The following is a 12,719-nucleotide window of genomic DNA, read 5'->3' as shown; positions in this document are numbered from 1 at the left end:
ACCAGGAGTGTCCAAGGTGTGGCTCGGACGACGTCTGGGGCTATTAGAAGGATTTCTAGAGGCCAACACACAAGAATAGCAAACCTAGATTTGTTTTTACTCAGATGGAGATACACATTAAAAGAAATGTTGTAATACAATTTTGCTGGTGGTAGGCGCTTCAAAACAGATGCAGAACACTTAAAGGGGCAGTACTATGTATTCTAGTCACTTTTTGCCATAATAGCATCATTATAAAAATGCTGTATATTTCAAATATGACTTTAAAAAATTGACTTTGTAATTTAGTGCCTTGAAATTGGGCCTCTGTACCTTTAAGAAACTCTTGCTCTTTCACATTCCAGAAAATTATCACAACATGGCTCCTCTATTAACTCTGGTTTTTACCAGCTTTGCACAGAGAAGTAGCTCCTATAATGAGCTCAGCTGATGCTCAGTTCCACCAGCTGTTTGCTAATTGCTGCTGGCTAGTCTGAAGGAGCTGAGTGGGGGATTCACATGTTCTGTCAGGCGGACAGGGCAAATCACAAATTTATTAAGGATTGCTTTGACTCTAATGCATTTTTGAGAAATCTTTTAATCGCCCATGGCAACCATTCAGCTGTGCAAAACGCCAGGGTGGAGCCGAGCGCCGCCTTATCCCTCATCATTCTCAAACCAAACATAACAGGGTAGTATTTGTCTACGAAATATATTAAACCCATAATACTCTGAACCAACTCTGTGCTTCAAAAATACGAGCCACACATGTTTGATTTAAACAACTCATATTAGTTCCTCTAAATGAGTGATGTGAACAGTTCAGTCGCTCTAACATTTCCTAATTTCATGATGTTCTCAGTCGGAACAAACTGCTGGTGTAACAAATCTACAATCCCCTCTATTGCTCTGAGTGACGGCTGGTAGGAATGCTCATTGTGCTGACGTCCTGCAGAATTTCCCAGTTCAGCTCGGCCTGCCAGGAACCAGCTGCACATGAGAATGGGCCGAGCTGTGATTACCGCTGCCGTCCGTCCGCATCAGGGCTTAAACCGTCCGACAGTCGGAACCTCAATTCGTCCGTCCTCAGAGTGAAACGCTGCAACGATATGTCGTCTGAACGCAGAGCGTACAGGAGGAGCACTGATCAAAGCGAGTGAAAGCCGGCGGCCTCTGTGCTGGTAAATGACACGTGCCAGTAGCTGACGAATTTCGCAGCTAAGTGAAATTCTCATTCTGTACCTTCTTAGAGGAAAGTTGCTGCATTCTATCAAAAACTTCTCACCAGAGAGGAAAGAAAGAGCGCTGCCCTGGAGGCGAGTGAGAAACCTAGCTGTGAAATTCACAGAACTGCAAATAAACGCTGCCGTTCACCATTACAGCCAGCAAGTACAATAAAAAAATGTGTTTCATTATTTTAGCTGAATAGCTAACGTGAAACTGTTCCTAGAAAGGAGGAAAATTAGAGATATCTTTACTATTAAAAATTGTGATATGGGTGATACTTAAATACATATTTACCAGGAGATATGCATACTGTCTATCATCTAAAAGTGATCAGAAAGAAGAACATCATTTTTCCAGTTCAGGCTCAGTCAAACCCAGAGCTCCGCCCACACGTACTACTAGAGATGAACCTATCGGGACCGACATTGTAAAAAATGTAATTAAATTTTTGACCAAGCTTGAGATGCTGTTGGTGTATTTAAATGTGTAGAGTCATGAAATAAATTTGTAATTTAGTGCCTTCATGTCCCTTTTAGAAAAAGAAATGTTTCAACTCAGTTCAGCTCTGTTTTCATGTATCGGCCGATAAATATCTGTATGGATATCGGAAGTGGAAAAATGTGGATTGGTACGTTCCTAGGCGACTCTCTTACAAAACTGAGGTTATGCAACAAATCTGTATCCACGTTGGTCACAGGAAGTAGTCTGTGACCTCTTTAAATAATGCATCACCTTATTTCCTGTGAATTCCTTTCATGTTTTCCTTATGGTTTATGCTCTCATTCGATGAAAACCAGACCTTACCGGTGTTGAGGTCTTTATACTCCTGGGACGTGTGTTCGTTCTGGTGCACCCATTCCCCGTTGCATTTGAAGAAGATCTGTAAGGCGGGCGTGGCTCGGCAGCGCAGCTTGATGGGATTGCTTTTCACGATGTAGGCGTCCTCTGGCTCCTGGATGAAGTGCGGCAGCGTGCCCTGCGCCGAGGGCAGCGTGTCGGCCTGGCCGGCCGGGGCGCCTGCAAACACACAGCACTTCTGTCAATGATTCAGGCTAAAAACAGGAACTGGCAGTCTGCCAAACACAAGAGCTGTTTCCTGTCAGTTTCACAAGTTAGCAACAAAAAAACAACAACAAAAAAAAGCTGCTAGTTTTGCTTTATTTTTGCTAACAAAAGTATGGAAGAAGTGCTCGGGATTTTCAAAAGAAAGCTCAAATGACAGCTCTCTATTCATCAGAAGCCAAAGCACAGCAGAATAATTCCCCCAGGTCCTTCTTGTTCTAGCAGACCTGCTCCCCTCACAGCAATTTGCGGATAAATGAAATCAGAAAGGAACAAGTGGAGAGGAATTAGGAGGAGGCTGATTACCCAAATTGTGGCAGTGGAGTCTGAATGCATCGCATCTCAGCCTGGATTCTGATTCAAAGCAAAACAGGCTTTTTGTGCCAGCAGCAAGCAGGACTCCAGCTTTAATGAAGCTTCGTGTCACGTTGCTGTTTTTGTTTGACGTTAGCAAAAAGCACAGCCCGGTTCTCCACTGTTCTTCATCATGGCAGCTCATCAGTCTAACAACAGGTTTGAAACAGGCAGATCTTGAAGAGTGAGGCAGAGCGACTTGGAGTGTTTTTTTGTCTTCTTCTTCATCTATAAGCCAAGTCGTTGCCTTCCACGGTGTGCTGTTCCTGCTTCCTCCGGAGCAGAGGCGCGCTGTGTTCGGGAACAATGAGGAACAGGACGTTTGAGCTCCTTCTAAGAACAGCGCCCTCAGCCCATCAAAGCGGCTCCAGTTGAGCTATTCAGTGCTGTAAAAAGCCCAGGAAAGCCATTACCACCCCCTTCCCCCACCACCACCACCCACTCCCCATCACATCCAACTCTGTCCCCTGAAATCGAATCTGACCTCTCTCTACGGCTCTCTATCAATGTTGTCCTTGTTAAATGGGTAAATGAATGGATGCAGGTGTAGAGAGGAGGCGCACTCCAACAGGAAATGAAATAAACAAACAGGAATAATATGCTGACATTACCTGCTGGCAGATGGATGGCCACCATATTTAGACTGAATATACTCCATTTTATTATTCATACTGCTGTTATTATGTTTTTTCTTTTTTTTTTCTATTGCTCGTTGAGTTAATGCTAATACGTATATTTACATGATGTCTCCTTCTAACACATTATGTTGAAGTATCTTCTACTTTTATATTGGTAAAACACACGGAGACATGGGGTGTTATTTTCAAAACTGGAAAAAAAATAGACTCGATAATTCTATACATACTGAAGGAATGGTGAAAGGAGAAAAGTGAAGAAGGGGTGGGTAAATATTGTGAAAGTGGTCGGCTGTATGTAGTAATTTACACACACACATAGCATGTCTTCTTATGTGGCTCAAGGCCCATAAGAAGCAGCGAGTCCTCACAATGCAGTATTTCTTGGAAAAATGGGCCTTACACTATATCAAATACAAGGCCTCACACACGCACACACACCCACACACACACCCACGCATACAAGATTGCATATTAAATGATGAATCAAATTAAGAGTAATTATTTGATTACTGAAATAATCCACTCAGAACAGTCTGACTGGTAAACATGTTCCACCCAGTGGCTTTTGTGTTTTTTAGCTTCACCTGCTTTAAGTTCTGGAATAAAATGAAATGAAATAAAGAAAGAAGAAATCTCCTTTTAAGCATCTTTTGCTACACATAATCAAGCGCTCATTAAAAGAAAGCTATTACTTTTGAAGGCATAACATTTTAGTTTACTTATTCAGGAAAGTAATTGAGTCATTTGTATCTCGTAATGTATATCAAATGTTATGTAAAGCAAAAACATGAAGTAGTGAAAAGAAAAATTTGCAGAATGTGAAAATTTCATTCAACTGACCAATTAATTATCAAACTAAAAGGATAATCGATTACTAAAATAGTTGTTAGATACAGCTCTAATATATATATATATATATATATATATATATATATATATATATATATATATATATATATATATATATATATATATACTATAAAGCTTGGTGCAATCCAGGCCTCTTCCACCACTGGTGTCTGTTGAAAAGCTGTTCTGGAGCCAAACTGCCAAACAGCTCCGTCTGCATACTTTGCTGTGTCTCCACAAATTTGCAGATATTTTTTTTCTTCTTAAAACCTGCTGAGTGTACAGTAATGCTCATCATGTATCACGTTTCAGCTGCACACATTAACACCCAATTGTTTCGCCAACTTTCCCATCGTTGAGCGATGTTTGAGTGTGGCAAACCTGAAGAAAAAAAGAGCATTCCTTTAAAGCGGTGTGGATAAATTATTGCTGCAATTACATCTAATGCAATTTAGGAAAAGAATGGGCATTAAATTGACTTTTAAATAAGCTACTAAACAGGAAGGCAGAAGACTCAGGAGGCCGATTACAATGAGAGTAAAGAAAACATCACATGATTAGAGAAGAGATATTACACAGTTTTCAGCAGATATGATTTTCATTAGAGCTCAGTTTGGATGATGTTTAATATTCAATTACAGTCAGAGCACACAGACATAAAAAGAAAAAAAAACCTGCAAATAACTACGCAGAAAAACATGATAAATGGCAACCTATTGTTTAAGATGACATATATTAATGTGTGTTTTATTTCAAGACCTGCTACTCTCGCACTTGTGCTTGGTCACTCATTCGTCGGAGTATTTCCTCCTATGCCTAAGTCCCTCCCCTACGTTTAGCTATGAATAGAATATGTCTGCGGCAGAGCGTGACCATTTTCACATTCTGCAGTGTTACAACCCAAAAACCACCATTTTATTTTTAAAAAAGTGTCAATACTGAGTGAATATCTACTCCACCAGTAGATTACGCCTCCAGTAGAGATGCTCCGATCCGATACTAATATCTGTATCGGTTACGATAATGAAAACATTATCCTATCCTAGTATCCTAGATCGGGTGTCGGTGACGACAAGCCAAGTTCATCAGGGCAGATCTATTCAGTCTAATTCTATGCTTTGTGCTCTGAGTGACGTCATGTCTTGCTATTTATTTGAACTTATATTTAGAATTCCTAACTTCACTTTCTGAACCATTTGAAAAAAGGTTTGATGCAGTTTATTTATAACACGTCTGACCAAGGCAGTCAAGCGTGTAAAAGTTTCTCTATTATTTATTCTACAGTTGCTGTTCTATTCCTAATTGCACTGACTGAACAGGTAAAAGTTTTGTTAACATGTTTGACCAAGCTTGTGAAGCTCTTGGTGTATTTAAGTGTGCTATACTGGAGCAGAGTTATCAAATTAATCTATGTCTGTGTTTTTTTTAAAAAAAGGAGCGACTCGGGTACTGTTGTCAACCCATTAAAAAAATGTATAATCAGTACGGTTTTTCTGTATCAGATCGTATCGGCCGACACGAAAACTTCATGTCGGCATCGGAAATGAAGAAAGTGGATCGGTGCATCCCTAGTCTCCACCCAGAGAATTTACATATTTTTCTTTACAAAGCAGATCAAACTCAGTCACATTAAATTGAGACTTTGTTGAAATTTGAAATTTCAGTTCTTGGTTCATTCTGCCTCGGTCCGTCTCTCTCTCTCATGGTTCTGGACTCCAGTCTTCAGTCGGGCCCCTGTCCCCAGCTCCCTGTCCCCGCTCTGCTCCGCGTCCAGCTGCTGCCCCGCTCTGTCTCAGGGCAGCTCCCTTCTGTCAGCAACTCTCGCGCCAGCAGAGCTAAACCTGCCCTCTGCAGCTCTCTATTACAGAGCTGCTTCCCTTTCACCGCAATCATTTCAGAAAGTGAGCTTTCCAGTAAAGACAGACTCTTCCTCTGGGGCTAAATCAAGATACCTGTGATGCCATAAGCTGCATTCTGCTTACAGGTTTGACCTAATTATCTCTATGTAGCAATTTCAATCTTATGCTTCCAAGAAAATTATTTTTTTACTTCACCATTCTTGTGATTTGTAATGATTTATTATCATTATAATGTTCACCTTCATATGAAGATATGATCATATATGTTCATATTTAATAGCTACAGAGATGAAATCGCTTGGAGGAAACAGAAAATAATGCATGAATAAGCTGACTGTTGTTCACCAGGAGCTTGTAACAAAAAAAAAATACAGTTTAAACACAGTTCGGAAATGCGTTACAGCATATTAAAGGGACAGTATTATATATTTTATACCACAATCAACAAATTATATTACCTTCAGTTGTCAAAAAAATGCTGTTTATGACTTCATAATTTAAAGCTTGGAAATTGGGCCACTGTCTCTTTAAAAACTCCTGCTCTTTCTGAAACTCCGCCTTCAGGAAGTCATCACAACATGGCTCTTCTGTTAACCTTTTAAACAACGTTTTTACCAGCGTTGCTCTGAGAAGCAGCTCCTATAATGAGCTCAGCAGATGTGCAGTTCCAGCAGGTGTTTACTAATTTCTGCTGGCTAGTCTGAAGGAACTGAGTGAAGGAGTTGCGGAGGAGGTGGAAGCTTGGATACCGCAACTCTGAGAAGGATCTGCAGCTGGAAGGCGGAGCTAGGTCCTCCCAGGTGTGTTTCACAGCTGAATGGTTGCCATGGAGATTAAAGGATTTCTCAAACATGTATGAAAGAATCCAGACAACACTTCAGGTATGTTTGTGATGCGGGAATAATATTATAACAAGGTGTAAAGTTAATTTTAAATAACCTTGCCCCTCTTACAACAGATTATACAGTTGGAAGGGCTGAGAAAAGTGCCGGGGTCAGAGGGCACAGATGTGTGGGATACCTGACCCCCGTGAACCAACTGCCCGTTACGCCCATGGAAAGCAAATTACGTTTACAAATTTTTAAAAACTCCTTAGCAATGAAAGTCGGTTGCAGAAAAATATGCAGGAGGGACACAGATGGATTGATTGTGTGAATGTCGGTAGTATTTTACTTGTCAACAGGTGTTTTCATACTAAAACCGGGTCGTTTGGCTCTTTTCAGCTGTCAGTCTTGCTATTTAAGCAGTTCAGTTAAGTTAAAATAAAAATGTTAAAAAATCTGCACATTTTCCACAGCTGACTTTAGCTTCAGCAGCAATTTTCATCCAAAGAAATATTCAACTTTCATTTTCACAAGTAATGCAATTACTTGGCTTGAAAAGCATATTAAACAAGACAGAAAAAAGTATGGAAAGTGACGAGTCACTCAAAATAGCCCAGAGTTTATGCAGAATTTCCATAAACATGGCCAAAATTATGCATGAAAAACCAAAAAAAAAAAAACGAACGGGGCCCCGGAGCTTTAAAGGAGTGCACACTTAGAGAAATGGGCTATTGCTGCTCTTTGGTGTTGATGTATTTTATTTCCTCCTAGCAGATGACCTTGTTTTAGTACAGGATAAAAGTCACATAAAATGTGAGGGGGAAAAAAAAAAAAAAAGCTTTGAAATGATTTATCACAATCTCTTCACAAAACCATTCAAACTGTTACACATTAATGTAAAAAAAAAAAAAAAAAACTATTGCAGAAAGAACACCTTACCATCATTTAAAGCCATAACTAAGACAACAACCGGGGCTTAAAATGCGCCTCCATCCAGCCCCTTCGTAACCACTGAGCGTCCGCGCTCTAATCAGCTAATTGCAGCTGTGGTGGACAAAAATAAAAAAATACTCTGACACGGCCTTTGCTTCTTTCTTTCCATCCATTAATGATGTGCTGTGTCCTTTTCTCTTACTGCTTAGGCATTCGGCACATTCAGAAGCAGCAGATAATTGGTACAAGGTGACAATTCACGCTCCATAAGCCCTGCAGCCGTGGAGCCTGCTGCTCTACCTGTGATGGATGCTCATAAATATCGGCCTTAATGAAGGAGATGACTGTGGCTCCTATAAGTCACTTATGTCCTCATTACGCTGGTTAATTTTAACGCTGCCTTTGAAGCGCTCCCTCCGCCCTGCTGGCTGCCTGTCACAGGTTTCCACCTGACTTGGCGGCAGAGTCAGACGCTGCAGCAGATAAACGCACCTGCGTATCAGGACGGCTGACGACGCCTCCGAGCCAGGGGACCCGTGTTCAACAAAAACAGATTTAGATCCGCCGTCTCTCAGAGACGTGCCAGGTTCAACAAGCATTGCTCCTCCTGTTTGGGTATGCAAAGAGAGGCTCGAGACATGGACGGCGTTTGATGACGGAGAGGCGCGGCAGAGGCTTCATCACACACCGTCGCACCGCAACCACGTCAAGGCTGTTCTGCTTCTAAACACTAAAAACTAATCCTTCTGAAGAGGGCGAATCCAAACAAGCGATAAGTTGATTCCTATCAGATTATGGGATATCGTGCCATTACCTTATTTCATCAATAGCTGCTTTTCCATAAACCATAGAATTGGAATTCTATGGTAGAATTGAAATTACAAAAATAAGTTAACACACTAATTTCATAAAGAACTTATGTTTTTTGCATTAGGATTGGGTGTTTTTTTTTGTTTTTTTTTACAGTATTGAAATACGTGCATTTTGAAAAACTGCAACGAAAACACTTTTTTCACATCACACAAGTCACATGATCAATAACCAGATGTTACTGCTGGCGAAAACAATTAAGAAAATAACAGGAAGTGGTCGGAGGATGATGGTCTGGCTTTTTCTCAGACAATGTGCAACTGGATCCTCGCAGCATCACACAGTTTCTAAAACGTTGTGCGTCATTCCAACGTGTTGCAGCCATAACTCTTCCGTTGCTTAAAACATCTGACATTATCAATAATGATTTTATTTCCACATAAGCTTCAGTAGCATGAGTTTGGATGACCTTTTTCCACAGCGCCGACCCTCACAAACCCTTAACATCTGTGGTAATGAGAGGTGGGAGAGTTGGGAGCCTCACTATCAATTTATGATTCATCCCACTTTTATGTTTCGCTTCAGAATCTATAACTGATTCAATAAACAGCTAGGAGGCACTATAGTTTAAGGCCTGAACTTCTGTCCGCTTTGCATAAAATCATTTACTCATGCCCTTAATCCACCATATTGTAATATACAAAGGCGTCCTCCACAAATTAGATTTTAGACAGTATAATAGAGAACACCGTGTGAGCCCGGAGAATATAATTAGAGTTGGATACAAGTTTCATAAAGACGCATCCAAAGGCCTCAGCTCTAATTGACAAATGAAAAATGTTTAGCACAAACAATATTTGCTGCTTGTTTATATGGATTATATTTGTACTTCTTTACTATATTGCCTGCAAATTAACTTAGCAAAGAATCTTGAAAACTAAAGACATTCCTTTTTTTTTCAGTGTTTATTTTTGGTAGTCTGTTAAGAAGCAGAAGCTCTATTTTAGTCCCAGAGTGTGTAATTATTAACATTCTGTTGTCTAGCAAGGTACTGCTGAAATGTTTGTTTGTTACCATGTGGGTGCGTCCTCTGTGGCGGCCATCTTGTGCTCCAGCCTCAAACCCAGCTCTCTCACAGGAAGTGAGCTGATAGGAGCCGGAGTTTGATTGGTTGAGAATTAGAAGAAAGTCAAAATTAATTAAGAAAATAAATTGACTTGTAAATTGTGCACTTGCGTACACAACAGACGCTTATTGTCAACTGCCAATAAAAACCAAAATGAAGAAGAAGCCATTTTGAAAGCTGCTTTAATGCTTATAGAACAACAAACCGACTTTGTTTGCTGTACAGCCAAGTCAGAGTGGAGACTCTTTTCCACACCTCTCATAAAATTTAGTCTAAGACAAGACTCAACTCCAAAAGTGTCCGAGGTTCAGCTTAGACTTCCTGAGTCTGCATATCTTTACCTCCAGCTGCACATCGACATCTTTATACTTTGGTTACCTCAAACATTGCTCACACTGGATTCAATCTACAAAGAGAGAGAGAGAGAGAAAAGCAAACCTTACTAAAGTAAAATTTCCCTTTCATTTCTATTCTTTATACTAATCCTAATCCGAAGGATTAGTTTGGATTGAGCTTCTGTGAGGGTAATATCGGTAATAGTTCCTTTTAGCTGTAGCAGAGAGATACGACATCACAGTGAGCTTCTCAGCTGAATCGGCGTCCCTCCATCTAATGTTCAAACAGCGATCAGACCTGGACAGCTCAGGAGCGCGCCGCCTTGGATGTCGCTGATGTGAAATTCAAAAGTTGACTCCGTCTCTCAGCACTGCGTCACAGCAGACAGGGTGGACTGACACCGCTGAAAAACTGGACCAACCGGACCAGGGACAAAAAAGTATCAAACACAGCAAAAATAACCCGAGTGAAGTTGACCCCACCCACCTTCTTCAAATCAGACGTTTGTGCTGGTTTGCGCAAGTTTGTGCAGCAAAATCTTTTGTTTGTGCCGCTATCATTTTAAAGATATTAAGGAATGTTTCCAGAGGTCATGAAAGGTCAACCAGCCCCTCCTACCTTCTTCAAATCAAACAAAATTGGTGTCAATCAACTCAACTACGTTTGTGCTGGTTTGTGCAGCAAAACATTTCTTTGTTTGTGCTGCTTTGGCTTTGAAGATATTAATGAAAGTTTAGAGGTCAAAAGGTCAACTAGGTCCCCCAAATTTTACTAAATCAAAATTACCTTTAAACTTCACTTTTGGTATTCCTTACCGCTACGATCACAGCAGCTATATAATTTTCCTTCCGATTCACTTTCTTGACCAAATTTTTCTTAAATTATTACATTAAAATAAATTGAACTTTTTTGGTTTTAACATGGCTATCTTTATAAAATGAACACTTTAGTGTGTACTGTACATATTAACATGGAAAGTACAAAGACAAACAGCAAAACTCCTACATAAAACTTACAGTCAACTCTACCGCTCTTCTTCTCAGAGGTGAAGATGAATGTTGGGTCAAACCAGCGCCTGGCATTAAGGTATAGGAGCTGAAGACATAACCAATTCTTAAAAACTGCTGGAGCACTTAGTGTCTTCAAAAACCCACCTGCTTGGAGTTGCTTTTGAAACATAATAGATTAAGAATTTAAGGATGGCACTTGACTAAATGCAATGTTTCAATTGTTGACTCTATCTAGCATGATTTTGTGTTTTTATCATATAAAACACCTTGAATTGCCTTGTTGCAGAAATGTGCTGTACAAATAAAATTTTATTTTGACTTAAGCAAAGCACTGTTTACATGTGACATTACATTTATTGCGGCTGAAACGATTATCGAAACACATGATCACCAAACGGACGTTTCTACTGGCAAAAACAACAAAGAAGATAACAGGAAGTGGAATGAGGAGGATGTTTTTTTGTTTTTTTTCAGACAATATTCAGCTGGCTCCACCAGAGCTCTCGCAGCATCACAAAGTTCATAAGTTGTGTGTCATTACAACTTGTTGAGTCCATAACCCTTCTGTAAAATCACCGACTACAATTTCCCCGAAACGCTGCACACGTAGTCGCTCCTAAGTAGGCGGGGCTTGTTGCCCCAAGGCCTGAATAAGACGCTGGCAACTCCTCCCACAGATAGACGATGAGCGATAGCAATGTGGTTAAGTTATGAATATATCTATTGTAACGGCTTACTTCTGTCGCCGTCATTATTATTCATGACTTGTAGTGTGAACAAGCTTATTCATGTGTGATTTTGTAATGGAAACGCAGCTAATATGTTGTGCTTTATGCTATAATAAATTGTGAAATATTGTGGTTGTGTATGATCTGTTGCATCTAAATTACATCAAGAGATTTGTAAATATCTACTCACATGTTTTTTAATTAGTGGTTTAGACAAATGAATATCTAATTGCAGGCTGACGGGCAAATAACTCCCAAACTTCTCCTTCAGGAAAGGTAAATGATGGCAGCTCACTCTCAGCTTGCTTTAGCATTGCTTGTAAAAGGTGTGAAATTCAAAGAAAAAGAAATTGTGAAAGCTGGCAGGACTTTCTGCTCCTCCTTCCTGGTTCTCCTGGCTGAGCAGAGCATTACTATTTCACACAGCAGCTGCAGACTCAAAGTCCTTTCAAAATCTCTTACATCCACGAGACCACTGGGGACTTTTTGTGGATTTTCGTAGGAGTTAAGAAAGGTGGGAGCCAAATCTGAGCAGCGCCAGCAGTGCGAGTTTTGACTCTACATGGTGAAGACCCTCTCAGCTTTTCAGGAACGGTTCTCGAATATTTGAAAGGCAAGGAGTGAGGAAATGTCAGAGCGATCCTTGACACGTAAGAAAAACGAGCGGCTGAATAAGAAAGCAGCAAAAGGCTCTGCACGCGGCACCGAGAGACCGCCGGGTGAACTCTAGAACACAGTCGCCAGAATCACTGAAAGGACACCGACTTCAGTGAACACATGCCTTCAAGGCAAGGCAGACACACACACACACACCCGCACACACACACCGTACAGGAATAAATTCAATGACATTCACTCTGACCCCAACATGAACTCTGAGATAAACCTGACTTGAATCCCAAAAGTCCAGTAATTCTGATTCTAAAAATGGCTTCCATGCTTATTGAGCATCCATGGACACATGTTCACTGCTGCTGCTGCTGC

General features: G+C 40.5%; 1 protein-coding gene across 2 annotated transcripts in view; it reads right to left on the bottom strand.

The window, feature by feature from the left end:
- unc5db (unc-5 netrin receptor Db) overlaps window positions 1-12,719 on the bottom strand; it is a 233,589-nt gene that overhangs the window by 120,591 nt on the left and 100,279 nt on the right. For both annotated transcript variants that reach the window (XM_032578939.1, XM_032578941.1), the window contains exon 2: window positions 2,011-2,223. In XM_032578939.1, coding sequence (XP_032434830.1) covers window positions 2,011-2,223 — 213 coding nt within the window. The remainder of the gene's footprint in view (window positions 1-2,010; window positions 2,224-12,719) is intronic.

Source organism: Xiphophorus hellerii, chromosome 12 (genome assembly GCF_003331165.1).
Source record: "Xiphophorus hellerii strain 12219 chromosome 12, Xiphophorus_hellerii-4.1, whole genome shotgun sequence".
In the NCBI taxonomy this organism is placed as follows: domain Eukaryota; kingdom Metazoa; phylum Chordata; class Actinopteri; order Cyprinodontiformes; family Poeciliidae; genus Xiphophorus; species Xiphophorus hellerii.
This window is presented reverse-complemented; position numbering and strand designations above follow the sequence as displayed.